The sequence below is a fragment of the Pelmatolapia mariae genome, linkage group LG5 (assembly GCF_036321145.2).
Source record: "Pelmatolapia mariae isolate MD_Pm_ZW linkage group LG5, Pm_UMD_F_2, whole genome shotgun sequence".
Lineage (NCBI taxonomy): Eukaryota > Metazoa > Chordata > Actinopteri > Cichliformes > Cichlidae > Pelmatolapia > Pelmatolapia mariae.
In genome coordinates, this window is record NC_086231.1 from 2,893,591 (window position 1) to 2,920,203 (window position 26,613).

Genomic DNA, 26,613 nt, shown 5'->3' on the forward strand with positions numbered 1-26,613 from the left:
TCAGCTAGCTGTTTATTGTTTTTCTACAACGAACACTTTCTTCTTCTTCTGTATATCTTATTGAATACAGAGCGCCCCCTGTGGGTAGCTTCAACAATAGCAACTATCATTACATCCCCTTTCCAAACAGGTTGGTGTTATAATAACCACAATTCCAAAGAGTACTGTTACTCTGTAACATCTGAACATTCTTGTCTAACATTCAACATGTTATAAATTGTGCAACAAACTACATTCAGTAGTGGTTTTTTTTATAACCAAAAGTTGTAGCACAAGTCAAACAAAATAAATCCAAATGTATACCTTACATTTTCTAGACTGAACCAAATGAGTCCCATACAGCCCTCAAGCACATTAGAACTCTTTACCTTTGACAACTTGAACAGTCAATGACACATTATAACTCAGCAGGTCTCAAGTAAGTGTGAACAATTACTATTCTAAATTAATTATTATTTTTTTTAACAATTCTTTACCACAACACTTCACACTTGTTCTATGAGCCTCTCTGTAGGTTTCTTAGGTCTAGTAGACCTTCTCAGTATCTCAGACATTGGGGAAGGTGAAGGAGGCTCACTGTGGTGCTCAACAGGGTTAGCACCGCGTTGTTCAGTTCCAGTCTCTGTGTCCTGATGTTTAACATCCTGTGTTTTTAACAGACTTCTCCAGTTTCTTCTTAACACTTGTCCATTCTCTGTCTGAACAGCAAACGATCTGGGCCCTACTTCGCTGAGAACTGTTGCTTTTTTGTCCCAGAAATCTGGACCTGCAATCCTCACAACATCTCTTTCCTGAAGCGGTTCCAGACGCCTTGCAGTTTTGTCGTAGTTCGTTTTCTGTCTGTGCTTGAGTTTCATCCTTCTGTCAGTCAGCTTGTCGTCATGTGCATTGTCATTTTCCTTGGAAATGTGTGGAAGTGTGGTGCGTAGCTTGCGATGCATGAGTAGCTCAGCAGGTGATGCCCCACACTCCAGAGATGAAGCTCTGTAGCTTAGCAGAGCCAGGTAAGGGTCAGTCTTACTGTCTCTTGCTTTATCGAAGTCTCTTTACTATTTGGACTCCTTTTTCTGCCTGTCCATTCGCTTGGGGATACAAGGGACTAGAGGTGATATGTTGAAATCCATATTGCTTTGCAAAGTCACTAAATTCTCTACAGTCATATTGTGGACCATTGTCACTGATGACACACTGTGGAATTCCATGTCTGGCAAAAAAGCCCTTCATGTGTGTGATGACTGACTGTGCTGATGTACTGGAAAGCTGTGCCACTTCTGGATAATTAGAATAGTAGTCAATCACCAAAACATAGTCCTTGCCATCCAGATGAAATAAATCCGTGCCTACCTTTTGCCATGGTGCACTGGGTAGATCTGCTGCCAGCATTGGCTCTTTTGTTTGTTTGTAGTGATGTTTGAGACATGTTTCACATTCCTGTATCATCTCTTCAATATCCCTATTGATGCCTGGCCAGTAAACTGCTTCTCGCGCTCTCCTTTTACATTTCTCCACTCCAAGATGTCCTTCATGGATACGCTGAAGCATGTCCTTCCGCATGGATTGAGGGATGACAATCCGGTCTTGTCTCAGCACCAGCCCATTAGCCATGCATAAATCTGCTCGCACAGAGTAGAACCCTGGACAGACTCCCTTCGACCACCCATTTTGTATATGGTGGGATACTTTCTGCAGCATTGGATCTTTTGTCGTCTCCTGTACAATTTGCTGCAACATGACATCTGATGCTGGGAGTGAAGCAGTTACCATGTTTACATGTGATTCAGCCTCCTCGGCTGTAGTGCTGACTAACCTGTCACCACTTGGTGCTGGCGCTCGGGATAATGCATCCGTGAGTACGATATATTTCCCAGGCGTGTAGATCAGCTCAAAATCATAGCACTGCAACATCATCATCATGCGCTGAATTCTGGGTGACATGTCGTTGAGGTTCTTTTTTCTGATCGATATGAGAGGTTTGTGATCAGTCTCTGCTGTAAAGGTGGGTAATCCATATACAAGCCCAAAGTCTCTTTTTCAATTTGAGCATAGCGTTGTTCAGTTTCTGTCATGGATCTGGACGCATATGCTACAGGTTGCCACTTGTCTTTGTTCTTTTGGAGCAGAACTGCTCCCAAGCCATCTTTTGAGGCATCTGTTGAAATTTTTGTTGGCTTTGATGGATCAAAGAATGTCAGGACCGGCTCTGTAGTTACAGTTTCCTTTAATTTTTTCCACTCTTTCTCATGCCGGGCCGTCCACTCGAACACTGTGTTGTGCTGTAGCAGCTCCCTTAGGCATGCTGTCTTGGAGGTAAGATTAGGAATGAACTTACCCAGAAAGTTGATCATCCCCATTGCTCGCAAGACGCCTTTTTTGTCAGTGGGTGCTGGCATATCCAATATGGCTTGTACCTTTGACTGATCAGGTTCCACCCCTTCACTTGTGACCTTATCTCCCAAGAAGGTCATCTCTGAAACACCAAAGAGGCACTTGTCTCTATTCAGTTTAAGTCCATTCTTGTTAACTCTCCACAAGAGTTTCTCCAGCCTTTCATCATGGTGTTGCCTTGTATTTCCCCAGACTATGAGGTCATCTATGTAGACTCTGGTGCCTTCCAGTCCTTCGATCAGGGACTCCATTGCCCTGTGGAAGATCTCTGGTGCTGATTTAATTCCAAATGGGAGCCTCAAGAAACAGTAACGCCCAAATGGTGTGTTAAAGGTAGTGTACTTGCTGCTTTCTGGGTCTAGCCTCAGCTGCCAAAATCCATGTGATGCATCCAGTTTGCTAAAAAACTTAGCTCCTGCCATTTCACTCATTATTTCCTCTCTCTTAGGGATCTGATAATGCTCTCTTTTAATGTTTTCATTTAGATCTTTGGGATCAAGGCAGACTCTTAAGGCACCTGTATTCTTTTTCTTGACACAAGTGATAGAGTTCACCCAGTCTGTGGGCTCTTCCACTCGTTCAATGACACCCATTTGAGTCATTCTCTCAAGCTCTTTTTTCAAACTTGTCCGTAATGGAGCAGGCACTCTCCTTGGGGCATGCACCACAGGCACGGCATCATCCTTGAGCTGGATTTTGTAGGTGTAAGGCAATGTTCCATGTCCTTTGAAGACTGAATTACTGAATAACTAAAGTAAATCAGTAACTGATTTACTGATAATGTCTGAACTTCCTTCATGCCCTTGGTGTTCCAGTCTTTTGCCTTGTTTGGCTTCTTTCATGGCGTCAGTATTAATCTGGTAGATTCTCTTTACTAGTCCCAAGTCCTCAGATGTTTTATCTCCCAAAAGTGACTCGTGTCCATCAGGCACAATGGTGAACAAAATGTTATGCTGTTTGCCTTTTGCTGTCACTTTAAGTCTGCATCCACCTTTTGTTTGTATTGGCTGGTTATTGTAGGCCTTCAGCGGCGTGACTTTCTCTGTAAATCTTCTAGGCTTCTCAGTCAGTGCCTTGAAATCCTTCTCGTTGATCAAGTTAGCTTTGGCCCCTGTGTCAATTTTAAATGTTACCAATGTCCCATTGACTAACAGTGGAGCAGTCCATTTATCATCTGTGACTGAACTAACACTTTGGCCAGTGATAATTCTTGAAGACTGAGCATTGACATCTTCTTCATGTGACACCATCTTAATGAAAAATGTTTCACTTAGATCATCACTGTCATCTGTGTCTTCCTGAACAGTGTTTACTTTTTGTCCCTTCTTCTTGGAGAGACACATTTTTGCATAATGGTTTTGTCCTTTACATTTTGCACATTTTTTTCCATATGCGGGACATTGTTTTGGTCTGTGTTTCTCTCCACATCTCTTGCAGGTGAACATTTCATTGTCATACATTTTGTTTTTGTTTTTGTTGTCGTTGTTTTTGAATTTACTCCATAGCTTTCTTTTAATCAACACTGCGTTCACTGCCTCATTTTCTTGTTGCACTGCTCCTTGAACAGGCTCTCTAAAAGTCAGTACGTGTTGTCGTGCTAGCTCACTGGCTTGACTTATCTTTATAACACTTTCCAGCGTTAGTTCTGTTTCTCTCAACAGTTTCTCTCGGAGCTTCTTCTCATTAGTTCCAAACACTATTTGATCTCGTATCATAGAGTCTCTGAGATCACCAAAATTACAGGACTGTGCTTTGATCTTGAGGTCTGTGAGGAAAGTATCAAATGACTCACCCTGATGCTGTAAGCGTGAGCGAAAGACGTATCTCTCGTACGTTTCATTTTTCTTTGACAGTGTTCGTCAAATTTATTCATGACTTCATCAAAGTTATCTTTGTCCTCGGGTTGAGCAAACACAAAAGTGTTGAAGACCTCTATTGCTTCTGTGCCGGCGATGGTGAGCAGCATGGCTATTTTCTTTCATCTGCCCGTCGATCCACTCCGACAGCCGCAATATACAGTTTGAACTGCTGTTTGAAAGTCCTCCAACTTGCATCCACGTTTCCAGTCAGTTTCAACGGACTTGGCGGTTTTATTGCATCCATCTTGTTGCGTTGCTTCTTATTCTTTACCTGTCTCCTGGTACCATGTAATGTTCTTATTCCTCTATGAATAAAACATCAAGAGTTGCTCCTGGTGCTAGCTTCAGCTAGCTGTTTATTGTTTTTCTACAACGAACACTTTCTTCTTCTTCTGTATATCTTATTGATTCCAGAGCGCCCCTGGGTGGGTAGCTTCAACAATAGCAACTATCATTACAACCTTGTGAGCTAAAATATGTGAACATTTTATGTTTGTGCATCTACAGGTGAGAATTTGTGTGTCTGTGTAAAAAAGATTTGTGTTTGTAAAAAATACACGAGTTACAAATTTTTTTTGTTAAGGTCTGCTTACAGATACAAAGCAGAAAACTACGTGTAACAGGGCTCTAGAGAGCGACCAATTAGGTTGCAAATATGACCAAGTTTTTCAGTGGTGCGACTAAAAAAAATCCTAGGTCACACCAGTGCGACCAACTTTTCGAGTGAAAAAAATAAAATATAAATATATAAATATAAAAAATATAAATTCTCCTCAACTCTGAAAGTCTCCATGTGGTCAACAACTGACACACATTATGCCCCTATCGTGGTCTAAACCAATCAGAGATAGTCAGGGCTATCAAGCCAACAGCCCAAAGATTCTGATGCATTGGCGGGTCTGTGCTTTGTGTTTACGTCTTTTTTGTGCTTGATTCTGAGCTGCAGGTTTTGTCTCTCTCCATCCAAAATTCACTGAACCAGCAGCAAAAGAAGATCCAAACTACGGTTCACATTTGATCAGTGTCGTCATTAATTCACTCTTACTTTTGCTGTTTTGCTTCCACCACAATAAAATCACACTCCATGCACAGCTCTCTCTCTCTCTTTCTCTCTCTCAGTGTACTTCAAGAACAGTTTTCCGTCTCAAATCTCTGTTTCCTGCATTATTCATTTGCTTATTACCCAAAATTGAATCAGGACTTTGTGAATCTAATCCTAACTAATCCTAAAGTAATAATGCTATTTTTAACCACTGATATACCACAACTTTATCCTTTCAACAGCTACCAAAAGTTAAGGGACCTAGCTTGTATGAGCCTTATGGGATATTTTTATAGAGATCCTCCAGCTTCAAACTGTATTACCTTTCCAGGACCCGAAGCTCAGTAAAGCACCCCTCCAACAGCCAAATCCATCTGTTCTCTGACTGGATCGTTAAATTGGTGATTGACATGACATTGACCAATCAGCTGAAAGGAAGAAAAATCGGGTCAAAATTTGCACTTGTAAGTTGAAATCCACACACAGGAAACCTGAGCGCAGAGTTTTACACAGGGCTCTAGACTAACTTTTTGCCACAGTTGCACTGGTGCGCCTAACTTCTTAGGCGCACCGGCACAAAAGTTAGGCGCACCCAAATTTTTCAACTGCATTGCTTTAAACCGCAGTTTTACATGCGCCCTTTTCTTGGGGGAAATTGCTGTCCATAAGGACAGTATTACTTTGTAAATGATTAACTAACAATCTTATCAACACAAAGTTCTTTATTTGGAGCACAGCTCTGCAAGAAAGATAAGTTACTGAAAAAGTGCTTGTGCTTAAAGTGCTTTGGCAATATTGTAGAAAATGTTAAACTTAATCATCATCTCGGCTCCTCTGACGACCTGTTTGCTGCTGCCTGCTGCTGAAAGGCAGTGGGGAGAGGGGACACTTGGGCAGTGCATGTATTGCAGCATATAATGTGTTTTCTGGATACACTGCTGCTTTTTCAGCGTTCAGAGGTTGATGGCACCGTGTCAGAGCTGGCTATGAATTTCAGACGGGTCAGGCCTTAACAAAAAAGTTATCAATAGTTCTTTTCATCTTTTCTTATTACCCACAGCTACATCCACTCTGTCGGGCCTAGGCTGCTCACTAGGGCTGGGTATCATCACTGATTTCTATAATCCATTCGATTCCAATTCACAAGGTCCCGATTCGATTCGATTCAATTCAGTTTTGCCTCAGACAGTCAGAAATATTATAATTCTGATCATTTATCAGTACTGATACATGTGAGACTTCATCAGAGGTGTGAGCATCACAGCAGATCCCCGTGTCAAAGTAACTGAGAATAAAACACAGAAAAACATGAAGGAGATTTTTCTGGTCTGGCTTTTTATAGCAGATAAACTTAAAAATATTCTGCAATTTTAAAAGTTTAAATTTCTTCAGTATTCAACAGCAGAAATTAGGCTTTCTTGTCCTAGGTCATTTAAGTAAAAACAAAACAAAAAAAACAAAACAAAAACAAACGACAGCGCTGTAAACAACGGTAGACTGGTGGGTAATAAGCGGATGAATAATGCAGAAAACAGAGATTTGAGACGGGAAACTGTTCTTGAAGTACAGCGAGAGAGAGAGAGAACTGTGCATGAAGTGGGATTTTATTGTGGTGGAAGCAAAACAGCAAAAGTAAGAGTGAATTAATGACGACACTGATCATATGTGAACCGTAGTTTGGATCTTCTTTTGCTGCTGGTCAGTCAGTTTTGGTTGGAGAGAGATAAAACCTGCAGCTCAGAATCTAGTGCAAAACAGACGTAAACACAGCGCGGACTGGACGCATCAGAATCAGTGAGCTGTCGGCTTTCCGACCCAACGGTGTGTCCGTCTACAGGCCGTCGGGTGAGGAAGCTGAGAAAGACAAAGCTGATTCTGATGCGTCGGGTCTGCTCTGTGCTTACGTCTTTGTGTGGAATCCGTGTACCTGCTCTCATTTGTGGTTTGGTGGTTGTTGAAATAGTTTTGTGAGCTTTAACCTGAGATTCTGGTGTTTCTGGCAAAACACAGTTATATTTAAAAGTCAATTCAGGATTTAATGAATTGATATCGCTTTATTTAAGCTACTCACCTCCCTCTATCTGCCTGCACTTTCAAACGTACACACGTGTAGGACTACAGGAATATCTGGACCACGGCCAATCAGAGAGGTCCCACCCCTGACTATCTCTGATTGGTTTAGACCAAGATAGGGGCATAATGTGTGTCTGTTGTTGACCACACGGAGACTTTCAGAGTTGTGGAGACTTTTTAAAAAAAAATTTAACTCGAAAAGTTGGTCGCACCGGTGCAACCTAGGATTTTTTTTAGTCACACCACTGATAAATTTGGTCGCACTCTACAGCCCTGTTACACGTAGTTTTTTGCTTTGTATCTGTAAGCATACCTCAACAAAAAAGTGAGAGAATTTGTATTTTGTTTTTCCACACACTGTACAACTGAGTGTGGAAAAAACCCATCAAAATTTTAAAAAAATTAAAAATATGAGTGTTTAGAGAAATGGTTTTTACAGATGCTTCAAAACTAAAATACTCACCCACAACAAGCCTGATGTTAAATGCTTGTTGTGTTTGCAGATGTGGAAAATCACAGGTGTAGTTTCCACTATCAGCCACCGTGGTGTTTCTGATGATGATGGAGGCGTTACCAAACTGCAGCTCTAGTGGAAAATGTGAGACCCGTCCTCTGAAGTGCTCGTCTTGACCTGGAAGGCCATTATAGTAATGAAGGCCTCCGTCGTACATGAACACATCCTGTCTATTTGGTGCTTTTTTCCTCCAGTCAAACAGTTTTTGTACAACACTCTCTTTGGTGTTGAGTGAGCAGGGTAGAATGGCGTCACTTCCTTCTCGTACAACCACTTTGATTTCGGAACCTGAAGGACAAAACATTTTTTTAATCACAATGGGGAACAAATGGGGATAGTAATCAATGGGGTTCCATTGCTCTGTAAAAACAGGTTACATGTATGTTAAACAATAGCCGGGCTGCTGGCTATTATTTTTTTAGAATAATTATAATAAAGTACATTTAAGCAAATGTTAGCCAAGAAAGTTCTCCACAAGACAACAATGAGACCAGATCTATTTAAAGCTTAATTTTAGACTAGTTTAACATTTGTTAAATTTTTATTCCATTTACAGAAACATTTCACCGTCCTTTTCTACAGGTTTAGATAAAAATAGAATTACTGTCAGGGTCCCTGTGATTACCCGGTCGGCTCAGTATGGCTACATGTTTTTATTTTCATCTTTGTTCCTGCTCTCTCCCTTCCTCTCTCTCCCTCCTCCCTCTGCCTGGGCGGAGCTCACCTGTGGGCTCCTGCCCTTGGCCCACGCACCTGGTCGCAATCACGTACCTGTGGCTCATCACCTGAGAGTGTTCCAGCTCCTTTTTAAGATGGCAGCTCTGTTTTTCTTGTCGCTGGACTGTTGCCGACCCTTGTCAGTGTAAACCTAGCTCAGTTCTCTCTAGAGCAGCGGTGCCCAACCCCCGGGCCTCGGACCGGTACCGGTCCGTGAGTCGTTTGGTACCGGGCCGAGAGTTGAGGCTCAGGTGTGAAATGTATGGTTTTCAGGGTTTTTATCGGTTTTCAGCGTTATTTTGTTATCGTTTTTATCGTTAACTCGGTTTTCCTGGGTCTTTTCACGTGTGTTATGAATAAATCTTCTTTTTTTCGGTACCGGTACTAGTTTTATTTTGTTGTATTTATCCGCGACACCTTAAAGGCCGGTCCGCGAAAAATATTGTCGGGCATAAACCGGTCCGTGGCGCAAAAAAGGTTGGGGACCGCTGCTCTAGAGTGTTTCTCAGCGATCTTCCTTTGTAATCCCTTCGTGTCTCTGTGTACAGATTCCCTGGACCAACCCTTGTGTTTCCCGAGCGATCAAGTGTGCGTGGAGTGTGAAGAGGAGCGTGAGGCGTGGACGGAGTGTGTGTGTGGACTTTCAGGGTCTTTCCCCATTTGTGTGTGGACCCCCGGAGCCTGGCTTTCCCCTCACCTTTGTAAATAGATCACCTGGTGTTGCTGTAATAAAGACTCTTGTGTTTTCAAAACTTAGAGCCTGCGCGTGAGTCCGTGCAGTCCCGTTGTGACAATTACTGACTTGCAGTTGCACTCCTGAATAGTGGTCTGAAAAGTGTTTCACAAGAAGTTTACAGTGAAGATGATTTTGGAACAGTCTCTCTTTTCTGATCTCACTACAGCCAAAGTCGCTTTCAGATGTAAATGCAACCTGTTGCATTTGTTAACACATGAGTCTGGTTTATGGTCGTGAATGTAATTAGTCACACAGTCAGAAAACACTTTAAGCAGCTGTATGTCTGAAATATAAGGAAAAAATAAACATTTATTTAGTCAGTGTTTATAGTTTATTTTATTTATCCTATTTTATGTCTAGATAAATAGACAGGTGCAGGAGCAGCATGCACATGGGAAGGTATGGGTTTTATTCACCAAATATTGCAAATAGCACTGCAGATGTGCTGCAGGGGTGAGGCCCTGCCAGATGTGCATGCTGACTGTTTCACCTGTAAATAATCAGCTGATTTTTAACAGCACTCACCAACAACAAGCTCAATGCGGGATGTTTTTACACTGGGCTGCATCACTGGAAAACTACAAGTATAAATTCCTCTGTCCTCCAGCTTAGTTTTACTCATTCTTATGGAGGCGTTGCCGTGCTTCAGCTGTTCTGGAAAATGTGAGACTCGACCGTTGAATTCATCATCTTGACCTTTGCTATATGTGCCGGCATCAAACATGAACACCTCCTTTAGAGGAACTGTTCCTTCCTTTTTCCAGACAAACAGTTCTTTCTCAATGTTCTCATTGGTGCTGAGGGAGCAGGGTAAAATGACATCATCATCTTCCATCACAATCACTCTGCTGTCAGGTGGTCCTGAAAGACAAAACATGAATTAAACAATGTGTTCAGATACAAAGTGATGAGGATATAATGAGAGTCATTTATGAGTCAGAGACAGCCAATCAGAAGAAAGTTCACGCTTGATTTTTACTAATCATGAACTTAAACAAAGGTCTAAGTTTAATTTAAAAAAAAAGAAAAGCCACAAGAATATAAAAACTTTTTCACTATAAAAATCATATTTTAGCTCAGTTCCCCTTCATAAAAACAAAGTAATTACACTGGCCTGGACAAAAATGATGGTACCTCTAGAAAAGAGTAAAAATAAGATGACTATAGGGACGTTAAACCGAGGTGTGTCCTGTAATTATTGTCACAGATATATTTCTAACTTGTAATCAGTCTGCCTATTTAAAAGGTGAAAAGTGAGCTAAGGACAGCGCTGTCTCAGGTGATGAGACAGACAATTAAAGACAAGCATGTTAAAGGTAAATGCTGTAAGACTGTCTCCAAACAATTCCTGTGACTACAGTACAATATACTGTATTAAGTTGTTAGGCCCACAAGACTGTAGCCACCCTGAACATGAACGCAAGAGGAAATCTAATGACAAATTTCATCACTAAGTTTCAAGAGATAAGAGATTAGAGGTGAACTCCAGGTGCACTAAAGTGTCAAATCACACCATCTGTGGTTTGAGCCAAAGTGGACTTAATGGAAGACGACTGAGGAGGACACCATTTTTTAAATCAAATCACAAAAAGCATGAATGGAATTTGCCATTTAGTCACTTTCTGCAATGTCACATCAGCTCTATGTTCACAGATGCAAAAATGAAGCTTATAAAGAAAATAACACAGCGCCTGCTCTGAAACATGGAGGAGGCTCGGTTATGTTCTTGGGCTTGCTTTGGTGCAGTTGGCACAGAGTGTCTTGAAATCTCAAGACTATCAAGGCATCCTGGAGTGAAATGTAGTCGCCAAAAGGCAACCTTCAAACCTGAGACAGCTGAAGCAGTTTTCTCCTGAGGAGCGTCGACGAGTGCAGAAGTGTCACTTTGGTTACAAAACTCTTTTCATTACAGTGATCGCCTCCGAAGGTTGTGTAGTAAAGTAATTAAGGGGACCATTTTTGTCCAGGTCAATTTCATTTTTTTAATAATTCTGCTGAACAACAATTCAAAAGCAATGTCTGGTTTTCATTAGTTAATTTTCAGTAAATGTTTATTGTCAGTTTAAAGTTCTTTTTTAATTAAAGGGTCCATATTTGTGTATTTGATGATACTGAAAAATGATTCTTTCTGTGTTTCCTGTATTATTCATCATCTCCAGTCTCAACAAAAATACTGACTCCCAGTATCTCAGCTGTTTTCTTTTTTTTCTTTAAGCACACACACACACACACACACACACAAAGTGCTCAAATATCTAATTTTCATCTTTTGGGCACTCAGCAAAGTCTCTGACAGCACGGCTCAAATCCAAACTCCTCGTCCTGCTCTCTGCTCTCCTTCCTCCTTTCAACAGCAGGTTTTTACTTTGCTTGTTAAACATAATTTAAAATGCTGCTAACTGCTCTATAAGACACTCACTGAAAGTGCTGCATCACTGACAGAACACAGAGGGAGAGGTCCATTAAAGTGAACTCTCTCTCTCTCTCTGTAAATGGACTTCTGCTAATATGACTGCATCCGGTTGATGCGGTATTTTTACACAAACAACTGCATGTGAAGTAGAGGCACACTCATTGACAGTCACTTTGACTGACTCCTTACTGCCTTTAGTGCTTCTTCCCCATCACACATTGTGCTTTGTGCGCAGGGTTGACAAACGCAATGAGGAAAGTGAACAAACAAGAGATTCTTAGAAACAGATGTGCATGTGCAGCACACGCCTCATCCATTTCCTGAAGATGCTGAAACTTGACTTTCTTGCTCAAACGTGTAATGTCTCCTTCTCTACTGTGGAATACCGAACTTCCCGTGGAAACAGTTTCCGACTGATGTATGCCACTGGATGGCGGCCTTCCATGGTTTCCTGAAGGAGGACAGCTCCCAGGCCCCGATCTGAAGCATCAGTCTGTAATATAAACGGTTCATCAAAGTTGGGACTGTACAAAACCAGTTGCTTACTTAGTGACTGTTGGATGTCATGAAATGCTGCCACTGCCTCCTCTGTCCACTGGATGTGGTTGGGGGAGCGTGATCCCGTCAGGTCTGTGAGCAGAGCTGCCCTGTTGGAGAACTGAGGGATGAAACGACGGTAGAAACCTGCCATGCCCAAAAAGGATCTCAACTGCTTCCTTGTTTGGGGCAGGGGGGATAATTCCATGGCCTCGATTTTGCTGACCTGTGGCATGATAACCCCCTTGCCGATGACATGGCCCAGGTATTCTGTCTCAGCAGCAGCGAAAACACTTTGACGGATTCACCGTCAACCCAGCTGAGTGCAGGTGGTCCAGAACAGTTCGTAGGTGTTCCACATGCTCCTCCCAGGTGTTGCTGTGGATAACAATATCATCTAAATAAGCAGCAACAAAGTCAGAGCAGTCATGTAGTACCTGATCCATTAGCCGTTGGAAAGTTGCTGGAGCTCCATGTAATCCAAATGGCAAGACTGTAAATTGGAAAAGCCCCCATGGTGTTCTGAATGCTGTGAACTCTCTGGACCGTTGAATGACTGGGACCTGCCAGTAACCCTTACACAAATCTATTGTGGTCAGGTACCTTGCTTTTCCCAGACGTTCAGGTAGATCATCAATTCTTGGTGTCGGGTAGGGGTAGAGCTGGGTGATATAAGATTTTTTCATATCACGATATGTTTTTTTTTTTCATTTCAGGCGATAACGATATATATCACGATATAAGCCAAATAACTATATTTGTAAGATTTAAATGTGCCGTTGCTCACAAGTAAAATGTGAAATTATCAGCAGCTTGTTTTGATTTAAATATTTATTTCCCATAATAAGTTCAACAGGGTAGATGTACTTAAGGAATATGAGACTTTTTCAGATAAATAAAGGCAAATATTGCAAACTACACAAAAGGCAGCCACTGAAGTGTTTAAGTTTCAAAATAGAACAAACAAAACAGACTACTAAATTGTCAATTCCACTTAGAAACAATTTTAATTCTAAAAATAAATCTTAGTTTGTTTTACAGAAGAACAGACAAAATTGACTAACTTTTGTCAATATCAAATAAACTGAGAACTAAAAGGAAATTCTTAATCTCTCCTTGTTGTATAGCTTTCTGAACTTTCTGAATCCTTAATCATCCGCAACTGAAAATAGTTGTGGATGATTACTATACCTTTCTAATGTGACGTTGTTGTCCCTGGCTCTCTTTCTCTCTCTCTCCCTCCCGCTCTGTTCCTGTGCTACTGCGAGTGTAACTACCGCCCCTCCCCCCTCTGCCCAGCGCAAAGCACGAGGCTCGCGGGCGGAGTGAAGTGAAAAAAAGTGCGAGAGAGAGGGTGAGAGAAAGAAAAAACCACCATGGCTCGTGATAATGAGCCGGCTCACGTCGTTCACGTCAAAGATCCAGCTGCCATTTCGTTCGCGACCGACACATCACTACGAAATACCTTCGCACTACTTCCGTTCGACAATCTCTCCGGCATTGGAACCATCATCTGTTTTCTCTTCGGTAACCTGGTCACCCACGCTCTCGGTTGATTTTTCTCTAGTCGGCACACTCATTTCCTCCATTACCGGGGCGGCACGGCGGCTGGCTGCTTCCCAAACAAATACACATGTGCGGCTTGGCACTTGTGCTGTATGTAACAAGTCACGTGACGTGACGCTGCGGCTGTGATTGGTTCGGCTCTGCGCTACTTAATTTGGATTGGCTGTTCTTCTTTTCTTTTTCTTTTTTAAGAGAGCAAGAGAGAGATGAAGTCTATCGCAATAGTTTAATTTTTCTATCAAGAAAAAGTTATTTCGCAATACATATCGTTATCGTTCTATCGCCCAGCTCTAGGTAGGGGTCAAACATGGATATGGAGTTCAGGTACCTGAAATCAATGCAGAACCTCATACTCTCATCCTTTTTGGGTACCAAGACCACAGGGTTACACCATTCGCTTTTAGATCTTTTAATGATCCCTAGGGATAGCATCAAATCGATTTCCTTCTTCAATGAAGGCAGCAGACGTTCTGGGATCCTGTAACTTAATCGTCTCACAGAGGCACCTTCTCGTACCACAATATCATGTTCGACAATGTCAGTTCTCCCTGGATTCTCTTGAAAGACTGCTGATATACATATTTCTCTCACCTGCTGCTGCTTATCCTCTGGGAGATGGCTGAGATCATAATCTAGAGCGCCAGCAGGTGGTAGATATTGCTCATCTGCTTCATCTTCTTCAGGCACTCGCCGTATGAGCATTGCATCCGCCTTATGTTCAATACGCTCCACCCACTCCTTCAGAAGGTTTATGTCAAAGGAAAATTATTTTATATAGTGTTATCAGCTACATGAAATGTATTCTTTTATGGATCACTAAGCAATCCACATATCTACGTGACTTTTCACCTAATAACTTTTGACATGAACTCTTCTGTGATAAACAACTTGCAGCTTCCTCTTTTTGTTCTAGAAAATACAGATTTAGAAAAGGGGAACCTCAGCTCTGAGAATAACGTTGTTATCTTTGTACACACACACACACACACAGAACAATCTTGTATAAATAAAGAACGCAGACGGTGACAAGGCGCAAGTCCATGAGTGTCTCCTGTGCGAGCGCTTCTGTGACCGTCCTCGCGAGTAAAAGAAACTGCAGTGTTTGTGCTTTCTACCTCAGGAGTCTTGGCTAAAGAAAGAACAGCAGGGTGATTTAAAGAAATCCCCTGTCAGTTTATATGCAAGACCTTGCTGGAGCGCAACTGCCCTGGGGTGGACACCTCATATGTGGTGGGTCTCAGCTTCCTCATGACTTCAAATGGCCCCTGCCACTTTGCCAACAATTTGTTGTTGTCACTGGGGAGGAGCACGAGCACCTTCTGTCCTGGCTCAAACGAATGCTGACGAGCAGATTTAGCATACCAGGACTTCTGCTGCTGCTGGGCCTCCACCATACGTGATTAAGCAAGTTCACTCATTTTCTCCAACCAGTCTCTCATCTGAATGACATAAGACAAAAATGTTATTGGGTCCCTCCTCCGCCTTGTCTCCCTCCCAGATCTCCTTTAACAGAGTTAGAGGGCCACGAACCTCATAACCATACAACAGCTCAAAAGGGGAAAAACCTGTGGAGGCTTGGGGGACTTCTCTATAAGCAAAGAGTAGATATGGCAGCCACTGATCCCAATCGTTACCACTGTCGTTGACAAACTTTTTGAGCATCTGTTTCAATGTCTGGCTAAAGCGTTCTTTCAGCCCATCAGTTTGAGGGTGATATGGTTCTCAGGCTCCGGATACCCAACAACTGATAAACTTGTTTTAACAAAGTAGACATGAAGTTAGTGCCTTGATCAGTTAGTATTTCTCGTGGAAACCCAACTCTTGCAAAGAACTGCACTAAACAAAATGCAATGGGCTTGGCATTTATAGATTTTAAACCGAACACCTCAGGATATTTTGTGGCATAATCTGTTACAACAAGCATGTAACGATTTCCTGCTTTGCTCCTCTCAACAGGCCCTACAATATCCATTCCAAGACGCTCAAAAGGAGTGCCGATGACAGGGAGAGGTTGGAGTGGAGCTCCATGGGGGATTTTAGCAGATGTTATCTGACACTGTGGGCAACTTTTACAAAACTGAGCCACATCTTTGCTAAGACCGGGCCAGTAGAAATGATGTTTGATGCGAGCTGTGGTCTTGTGTTTACCAAGGTGGCGAGCCCATGGAACAGAATGCCCCAAGGTGAGAATGGCGTTTCTCACCTTCTGGGGAACCACCAGCTGCAGCATAGACCGCTGCTGACATTAGAGAATGTCATTTTGCAAGATGTACTCACTGTTGAGAACCTGCTCCAATCCAGGTTCCTTTTCTTTGGCCTCCTGGAAAAGAGATATTAAAGATTGATCAGATTTTTGGAGTTCAGCGATTTCAGTTGGAATATTAAACCCTAAGGGTGACGATGTTGGCTCAGCGTCTGTTAGTGTCTCCACAGGTGAAAATTTGAATTTCTCCTGCCTTCTTTGTCTGCGGGTCTTCCGTGGCTTCACCACAGCTGTTTCAAACTCCTCATTAAAAAAAAGGCAGGGCACTCAGGGTCTCAGAGTGGGTACTGACTTGCTTAGCCTGAGCTCTGGTAACGGCTACATTGCACTCCTCAGTCTGCTCAGACTCCAAAAAATCAAAAAGCACAGGAAGGTCACGCCCTAACACGGCAGAGTAAGGCAAACTGTTCACAACACCCACATTCAGCATATACATCTGGTCCTGAACTTTAATGTAGATGTCAGCTGTCTGATATCTTTTCTCATCTCCATGGACACAGATTGAAATTGTATCACTGGTGCAAACAATATTAGGTGGAGCAAAATCTGAGTGAATAAGAGACCGAGAACTGCCAGAGTCAAGAAGGGCATTGAGTAGCACCCCATTCACTTCGATCTGAGTCATTTTGATGGATTTGTCACTCTCCTGCTCAGGATCAACATTAGAATGGGGGGCAAAGCACATTTGTACCATTTTAGCAGAATTTCTTGGGCACATAGGTTCGTATGGCCCTCTAATCCACAAAGATAAAAAATGAGCTTCTTACCGGAGGCTTTTGGCAGTCTAGTGGTAGACTGAGGGGTCTTACTAGTACTTGTATTTGCTGAATCCAGATGGTGTTACTGAGGTATCTTCCGGGTGTCCCTCGATGTCTTCCATGCATTATGGCTCCATGCTTACTGTCACGGTCTGAGGGGACGGACCGTGCGGTGGTGTGTGTGGTGGAGCCAGGTGCGAACACAAGTGAGCAGACCGGAGCAAACTTAAACTGAAAACGAGCCTTTATTGTGGCTGATGACAGGTCTCACAACAAAGCAGAAACAGCGTGACTAAACTGAACCTAAACTAAACTGGAAAACAGATACTGATAAACTAAGGAGACTCAGAAAACCATGGCGATGATTGTACAGACTGGCTGCGAGAACATGGAGGGTGGGAACACAGATGACGCGACAACGAACAAAGGAAAACACAGGGCTTATATACACAGGGTAGTAATGAGGGAACGGGCAACAGGAGGGAGACACAGCTGGGAGAGATCAGGGCTAGTGAGACGGGGAACAAAGCTAGAAACACTGACATAAGATAAGAACATGAACCTTCAGAGTAAAACAGGAAACAAGACACCACTAAACAAAGACGCAGACACGACACAGAGACAGACTAAAAACTGAACTAAACCTGCAATAAACATGAGAACACAAAACCTACGAACTATTCCCTAAACAAGAATAACTGAAACAGAGTCATAATCATCATAATAAGAAAAGAATCCAAAATACAAAAACACACCAAAACATAACAACTCAAAATACTGGGTCAAACTGACCCAGAACCGTGACACTTGCCCCTTCTTTCTGGCAGCAACAAAAACATCAGCTAACCGAGCCGCTTCCATTGCTGAACCAGGGTTGTGTTCTCTGATCCAAACCTGAAGCTCAGGAGATAACATTCTGAGAAACTGCTCCAAGACTATGGTTTCGCCAATGTCATGAATGGTTTTACCCTTTGGCTGGATCCATTTCCCATAAAGCTCCTTCAGTCTCGCATATAGCTCACGAGGGCTTTCATCTGGTTGAACGTCCAGGGATCTGAATCTTGGCCTATATGTTTCAGGGTTAATGTCATATTTTGACAGAATAGCTGATTTCACTTTATCATAGTCTAATGAATCATCAATGTCCATGTTAACATAGGCTCTACTAGCTTTACCAGTAAGTAAGGGTATCAAACGAAAAACCCAATCTGATTTCTGCCATCGATAAGCTGTAGCCATACGTTCAAATGTGATCAGAAAATGTTCAATATCATCAGATTCAGTTAATCTTTCCAATCTGCCCTCTATTTGTAGGGGAAACTGAAATGCTGGTGAAATGGCTGGATTGGAATTAGTCAAAACTGGTTCAGCCTGGGCCTGCTGAGCAGAGGAAGAAGGATGATTATCAGACTCTAATGAATCAGAGCGAGCTTCTGCAGAATCTGATGGTGATGTTCTGACTTGGATTTCTGACTGCAGAAGTCTAAACTGATGTTGAAGGGCTTTAAATCGCCCTTCTTTGAAGGGCTTTAAATCGCCCTAAAGGGGGATGCAAAACTCACTCTGTTTTGCATCCCGGGCGTCCTGTTGTCCCATGTAAGCATGTAGCATATTGACTAGATCAGACAAAGTAGGCTCCTTTTCCACTCTCTCCACAACTTCAGTGACTCCTGAGGCTCCATTTTCCTCCTCTTCCCCACAGGTTTGCTGAGCAGATCCTTTTTTCTTTTCATTCTTGCCACCACGATGCATTCTTCTTCCTCATGGGGAAAAACAGAAGAAAGAAAAAAAAAAGAAAAAGACCTGTGTCCAATACTGGATGATCCCACTGCTGCCACCAATTGTCAGGGACCAAGCAGTAAAGCATAAAGGACACAGGTGTTTAATTCAAAAAAGGGGCTTTATTGACCCAAAAATATGAAAAGATATTTAACAAAGCCAAAACTTAAACAGGCAGACCAATAAAAGAGGTCAACTCAATAGACTAAACTCAAGATAATAATTAACAAAACCTCAAACAAACATAAGATAAACTGACCTCCTGAAATGACACAGGGGGAACTTAAATACTGGTTTAGCTAAACCAAATGACACACACGGGGGGAAACAAAATGGCTGCCATATAACCAACTAATACAAAACAATTAAACAAACATGAAACACCCCCCAGGCAATGAAGCATGTGGTTCTATCCAATTAGGCTGTCAGTGACACTTCAGCTCTCCCAGCCCTTTGTCACACCTTTTGCCAGACAGGAGAAGAAGCCAAACCCCAGGTAACTCTAACAAAGAAAGATGTATTAATATAACAAAACAGAACTTTGACCTTGCAGTGTTAATATTAGTGATGGGTAGATGAGGCCTCGTGAAGCGTTTCAGCACATTCCCCAAACTGTATCGATACTGAGTCGACACAGTGTTGCTGTTTTGCTCCATACTGTCACCTGTTGGACCTTAAATATCATTGCAGGCAACGTACTTGAGACTCACAACAGACACTGATTCAATGACCTAGTCATACTTGTATACACTGTAAGGTATTGTACGGATCTCGCAAAAGTTTTGCGAGATCCCGAGTTTGTTCATCGTAATTTTTTTTTCTCCCATGTCCCCTGCGGGGCTCCGTAGTATTGTACTTTCCATGGAATCATTTTATATTTTTTACATTGCGAAAACTGTAGACATCTTTAAAATATATTGTGAATGACATTAAGTGAAAATTAAAATGAAGGTATTGTGAATGGAACATTACCCATTTAAATGTATTTGACTCAGAGTTTATTATAAATTTCTATTCAGAAAAATAAGTTTATCCAATGTTTTTGTATTCAGTCCATTGCGTTTTTTGACACCATTTCCTCAGCTTTGGAAAACACACGCTCATAGGGCACAGATGAAGCTGGGGTACACAAAAACTGTAAACCCAGGTGGAAAAGGTTCGGATAAGATGTCTTCCTATTCCCCCAGTACGTTAAAGGATCCTCTGATCTTGGAATGTTTCTCTCCGACACTCTCCACAATACTAAGGGGTTGTCAATCCTTTATAAAAAAAATTCAGGACTGCCTGGTCAAAAACAGTCTTCCTAGATGCCTGATTTCAAAATAATAAAACATATAATGAAAACAAAATGATGATAATGGGGCTGAATGTCTATATAGGCCTACCTGTGTTCATTCTCGGTGTGTTTGTCTCCTCATTTTCATGTTTGGCTCTGTAATGCCTAAACATTGAGGAGGTGCTTTTGTTTGTGTAAGAAAGCTCAGCAGAACAGATGCGACATTTAACCTGCATGAAATGAAATAAATAATTTACACTGCAAGTCACATTGCTGTTTTTCCTATTCTGATAGATTACACTGAAACAAAGACAAACAGTTACCTTATTTGCAGTTAAAAGATCGAAATGATCCCACACAGCAGAAACTTTTCTTTTTCTTTTGGGCTCCATTTTGTTATGGAGAGATATGTATTTGTTTTTTATCTTTGCAAGAGTAATTTTGTATTTTTTGGTGGCGACTCATTCCGTTGGCAGATGCTGTTAGGAGGCCTGGGTCGTTGACCCAGGGTTTTTGAGTTTGTTATATTATTTATAATTTCTAGTCTTTGGTTTCTTTGAGTTCTGTCTTATGGTTTATGTCTCTGTCGTCTCTAGTTGCTCTGTCTCCCCTGTCAGCTGTATCCCCTTTTCTAGTTCGCGTCTCTGTGTATCCTTAGTTGCTATATCCCCGTGTCCAGTCAGTCTGTGTCTGTAAGTTCAGTCTGTGTTGTGTTTCCTGTTTTACTTTGAAGGTCTCTGTCTTTTCTCAGTGTGTTCAGTTTACGCTTCTTTGTCTCGTTAGTCCTGATTTGCCCCAGCTGTGTTTCCCTCCTGTTGCCCATTCCCTGATTACTCCCTCTGCGTATTTAAGCCCTGTGTTTTCCTGTGCTCTCTGTCGCGTTCTACCGTTTACTTAGCTGTGTGTTCTGTTAGTCCTCTGGTTTAAGTTTATTTTGATTTTTTTCCAGTCATGTTATGTTACCCTTTTTTGAGTTCAGTATTAAAGCTGTTTTGAGTTCACCTTTGGTCTCCGGAGTCTGCACCTTGGGTCCTATTCCTGTCTGCACACAGCCTGCACCTAACAGAAGAACGCGACCAGAAAATGGACCCCGCAGACTCTTTTTCCTCAGAGGACAACGCTGAGATGGAGCGAATGGTGAGCCTGCTTGACCGCATTGCCCAGTCACAGGATTTACGGACTATGGCAGTCGGGTTAAGTGCAGTGGATGCCATCATTCGGCATAACCCTCAGCTTTGTCAGTTTGCCAAAGACACTAAGTTGGATCGCACCATTACTGCCTGGAGAGAGCAAGTCAAGGCTAGTGAGCTTGCCCTCTCTCTCACTAACTCTTCCTCTTCGCTGCCCCAGTACCACATACACAGCCCACCTGCCTCAACACTGCCACGGACTTCCTCTCCCTCGCCACACCAGCCGGGACCTCGTTCGCCTGCCTTTTTCCTGGCAGCTATGTGGTCGGAGGATGAGGAGGTGGTCTCCATGTCTCCACCAGTTCCTGTTCCCTCATCCCGGAGGAAACGGCGCCCTCGCCACCGCCACTCCTCTCCTCCGTCGCCTGTTCTGCAGCTTGGTCCCGCTGGAGGGTCCGAGGGGCCCGTCCAGCCTTCTGTTCCCGCTGGAGGTTCTGGAGAACCGAACCAGCCTTTGTTCGTCTCCGCTGGAGGGTCCGAGGGGCCCGTCCAGCCTTCTGTTCCTGCTGGGGGGTCTGGAGAACCGCACCAGCCTTCTGCCTCCGCTGGAGGGTCCAAGGGGCCCGTCCAGCCTTCTGTCTCCGCTGGAGGGCCCGAGGAGCCCGTCCAGCCTCCTGCCTCGTCAGCTGGAGGGCCCGAGGAGCCCGTCCAGCCTCCTGCCTCGTCAGCTGGAGGGCCCGAGGAGCCCGTCCAGCCTCCTGCCTCGTCAGCTGGAGGGCCCGAGGAGCCCGTCCAGCCTCCTGCCTCGTCAGCTGGGGGTCTTGGAGGACCCAGCCAACACATCCTCATCTCTACTGACGGTTCCGGGGAGACCGTTCAGCCACCACCTACGTCGCCGCCTGCAGTGCCACCGCCTGCGGCTCCCACGCCGTCGCCTGCAGTGCCACCACCTGTTTCGTCGCCTGCAGCTTCGTCCTCGCCTGGTCCAGCTTCAGCTTCAGCTTCGTCCTCGCCTGGTCCAGCTTCAGCTTCAGCTTCGTCGCCTGGTCCAGCTTCAGCCTCGTCGCCTGGTCCAGCCCCAGCTTCAGCACCTGCAGCGCCTACGCCGTCGCCTGGTCCAGCCCCAGCTTCAGCGTCGCCTGCAGTGCCACCACCTGCGGCTCCCACGCCGTCGCCTGCAGTGCCACCACCTGCGGCTCCCACGCCGTCGCCTGCAGCGCCACCATCTGTTTCGTCGCCTCTGGCTTCTGCCTCGCCGTCGCCTGGTCCAGCTCTGGCTTCTGCCTCGCCGTCGCCTGGTCCAGCTCTGGCTTCTGCTTCGCCGTCGCCTGATCCGGCTTCGGCTTCAGCTCCGCCTGTCCGTCCTGCTCGTCCTGCTCGTCCTGCTCGTCCTGTCCGTCCTGCACGTCCTGTCCGGCCTGTCCGTCCTGTCCGGCCTGTCCGTCCTGCACTCCTGTCCGGCCGCTTTCCGGGCCGATGATTGGGCGTCCTCGCCGTCGTGGACGGCCTCCTGACCTGCTCCGTCGCCGCCGGTGCCTCCCGCCCGGTCGGCCTCCTGACCTGCTCCGTCGCCGCCGGTGCCTCCCGCCCGGCCGGCCTCCTGACCTGCTCCAGACTCAGAAAACCATGGCGATGATTGTACAGACTGGCTGCGAGAACATGGAGGGTGGGAACACAGACGACGCGACAACGAACAAAGGAAAACACAGGGCTTATATACACAGGGTAGTAATGAGGGAACGGGCAACAGGAGGGAGACACAGCTGGGAGAGATCAGGGCTAGGTAGACGGGGAACAAAGCTAGAAACACTGACATAAGATAAGAACATGAACCTTCAGAGTAAAACAGGAAACAAGACACCACTAAACAAAGACGCAGACACGACACAGAGACAGACTAAAAACTGAACTAAACCTGCAATAAACATGAGAACACAAAACCTACGAACTATTCCCTAAACAAGAATAACTGAAACAGAGTCATAATCATCATAATAAGAAAAGAATCCAAAATACAAAAACACACCAAAACATAACAACTCAAAATACTGGGTCAAACTGACCCAGAACCGTGACACTTGCCCCTTCTTTCTGGCAGCAACAAAAACATCAGCTAACCGAGCCGCTTCCATTGCTGAACCAGGGTTGTGTTCTGTGATCCAAACCTGAAGCTCAGGAGATAACATTCTGAGAAACTGCTCCAAGATTATGGTTTCGCCAATGTCATGAATGGTTTTACCCTTTGGCTGGATCCATTTCCCATAAAGCTCCTTCAGTCTCGCATATAGCTCACGAGGGCTTTCATCTGGTTGAACGTCCAGGGATCTGAATCTTGGCCTATATGTTTCAGGGTTAATGTCATATTTTGACAGAATAGCTGATTTCACTTTATCATAGTCTAATGAATCATCAATGTCCATGTTAACATAGGCTCTACTAGCTTTACCAGTAAGTAAGGGTATCAAACGAAAAACCCAATCTGATTTCTGCCATCGATAAGCTGTAGCCATACGTTCAAATGTGATCAGAAAATGTTCAATATCATCAGATTCAGTTAATCTTTCCAATCTGCCCTCTATTTGTAGGGGAAACTGAAATGCTGGTGAAATGGCTGGATTGGAATTAGTCAAAACTGGTTCAGCCTGGGCCTGCTGAGCAGAGGAAGAAGGATGATTATCAGACTCTAATGAATCAGAGCGAGCTTCTGCAGAATCTGATGGTGATGTTCTGACTTGGATTTCTGACTGCAGAAGTCTAAACTGATGTTGAAGGGCTTTAAATCGCCCTTCTTTGAAGGGCTTTAAATCGCCCTAAAGGGGGATGCAAAACTCACTCTGTTTTGCATCCCGGGCGTCCTGTTGTCCCATGTAAGCATGTAGCATATTGACTAGATCAGACAAAGTAGGCTCCTTTTCCACTCTCTCCACAACTTCAGTGACTCCTGAGGCTCCATTTTCCTCCTCTTCCCCACAGGTTTGCTGAGCAGATCCTTTTTTCTTTTCATTCTTGCCACCACGATGCATTCTTCTTCCTCATGGGGAAAAACAGAAGAAAGAAAAAAAAAAGAAAAAGACCTGTGTCCAATACTGGATGATCCCACTGCTGCCACCAATTGTCAGGGACCAAGCAGTAAAGCATAAAGGACACAGGTGTTTAATTCAAAAAAGGGGCTTTATTGACCCAAAAATATGAAAAGATATTTAACAAAGCCAAAACTTAAACAGGCAGACCAATAAAAGAGGTCAACTCAATAGACTAAACTCAAGATAATAATTAACAAAACCTCAAACAAACATAAGATAAACTGACCTCCTGAAATGACACAGGGGGAACTTAAATACTGGTTTAGCTAAACCAAATGACACACACGGGGGGAAACAAAATGGCTGCCATATAACCAACTAATACAAAACAATTAAACAAACATGAAACACCCCCCAGGCAATGAAGCATGTGGTTCTATCCAATTAGGCTTTCAGTGACACTTCAGCTCTCCCAGCCCTTTGCCACACCTTTTGCCAGACAGGAGAAGAAGCCAAACCCCAGGTAACTCTAACAAAGAAAGATGTATTAATATAACAAAACAGAACTTTGACCTTGCAGTGTTAATATTAGTGATGGGTAGATGAGGCCTCGTGAAGCGTTTCAGCACATTCCCCAAACTGTATCGATACTGAGTCGACACAGTGTTGCTGTTTTGCTCCATACTGTCACCTGCTGGACCCTAAATATCATTGCAGGCAACTTACTTGAGACTCACAACAGACACTGATTCAATGACCTAGTCATACTTGTATACACTGTAAGGTATTGTACGGATCTCGCAAAAGTTTTGCGAGATCCCGAGTTTGTTCATCGTAATTTTTTTTTCTCCCATGTCCCCTGCGGGGCTCCGTAGTATTGTACTTTCCATGGAATCATTTTATATTTTTTACATTGCAAATATTGTAGACATCTTTAAAATATATTGTGAATGACATTAAGTGAAAATTAAAATGAAGGTATTGTGGATGTAACATTACCCATTTAAATGTATTTGACTCAGAGTTTATTATAAATTTCTATTCAGAAAAATAAGTTTATCCAATGGTTTTACATTCAGTCCATTGCGTTTTTTGACACCATTTCCTCAGCTTTGGAAAACACACGCTCATAGGGCACAGATGAAGCTGGGGTACACAAAAACTGTAAACCCAGGTGGAAAAGGTTCGGATAAGATGTCTTCCTATTCCCCCAGTACGTTAAAGGATCCTCTGATCTTGGAATGTTTCTCTCCGACACTCTCCACAATACTAAGGGGTTGTCAATCCTTTATAAAAAAAATTCAGGACTGCCTGGTCAAAAACAGTCTTCCTAGATGCCTGATTTCAAAATAATAAAACATATAATGAAAACAAAATGATGATAATGGGGCTGAATGTCTACATAGGCCTACCTGTGTTCATTCTCGGTGTGTTTGTCTCCTCATTTTCATGTTTGGCTCTGTAATGCCTAAACATTGAGGAGGTGCTTTTGTTTGTGTAAGAAAGCTCAGCAGAACAGATGCGACATTTAACCTGCATGAAATGAAATAAATAATTTACACTGCAGGTCACATTGCTGTTTTTCCTATTCTGATAGATTACACTGAAACAAAGACAAACAGTTACCTTATTTGCAGTTAAAAGATCGAAATGATCCCACACAGCAGAAACTTTTCTTTTTCTTTTGGGCTCCATTTTGTTATGGAGAGATATGTATTTGTTTTTTATCTTTGCAAGAGTAATTTTGTATTTTTTGGTGGCGACTCATTCCGTTGGCAGATGCTGTTAGGAGGCCTGGGTCGTTGACCCAGGGTTTTTGAGTTTGTTATATTATTTATAATTTCTAGTCTTTGGTTTCTTTGAGTTCTGTCTTATGGTTTATGTCTCTGTCGTCTCTAGTTGCTCTGTCTCCCCTGTCAGCTGTATCCCCTTTTCTAGTTCGCGTCTCTGTGTATCCTTAGTTGCTATATCCCCGTGTCCAGTCAGTCTGTGTCTGTAAGTTCAGTCTGTGTTGTGTTTCCTGTTTTACTTTGAAGGTCTCTGTCTTTTCTCAGTGTGTTCAGTTTACGCTTCTTTGTCTCGTTAGTCCTGATTTGCCCCAGCTGTGTTTCCCTCCTGTTGCCCATTCCCTGATTACTCCCTCTGCGTATTTAAGCCCTGTGTTTTCCTGTGCTCTCTGTCGCGTTCTACCGTTTACTTAGCTGTGTGTTCTGTTAGTCCTCTGGTTTAAGTTTATTTTGATTTTTTTCCAGTCATGTTATGTTACCCTTTTTTGAGTTCAGTATTAAAGCTGTTTTGAGTTCACCTTTGGTCTCCGGAGTCTGCACCTTGGGTCCTATTCCTGTCTGCACACAGCCTGCACCTAACAGAAGAACGCGACCAGAAAATGGACCCCGCAGACTCTTTTTCCTCAGAGGACAACGCTGAGATGGAGCGAATGGTGAGCCTGCTTGACCGCATTGCCCAGTCACAGGATTTACGGACTATGGCAGTCGGGTTAAGTGCAGTGGATGCCATCATTCGGCATAACCCTCAGCTTTGT

The 26,613-nt window shown here is 43.4% G+C and overlaps 1 protein-coding gene across 1 annotated transcript in view; it reads right to left on the reverse strand.

Annotated features, from left to right (window-relative positions):
- The window catches only part of LOC134626882 (butyrophilin-like protein 9), a 53,227-nt gene that overhangs the window by 13,237 nt on the left and 13,377 nt on the right, over positions 1-26,613 (reverse strand). The window contains exons 2-3 of the mRNA XM_063472771.1: positions 9,852-10,187; positions 7,823-8,161 (exon numbers count right to left, since the gene is read on the reverse strand). Coding sequence (XP_063328841.1) covers positions 7,823-8,161; positions 9,852-10,187 — 675 coding nt within the window. The remainder of the gene's footprint in view (positions 1-7,822; positions 8,162-9,851; positions 10,188-26,613) is intronic.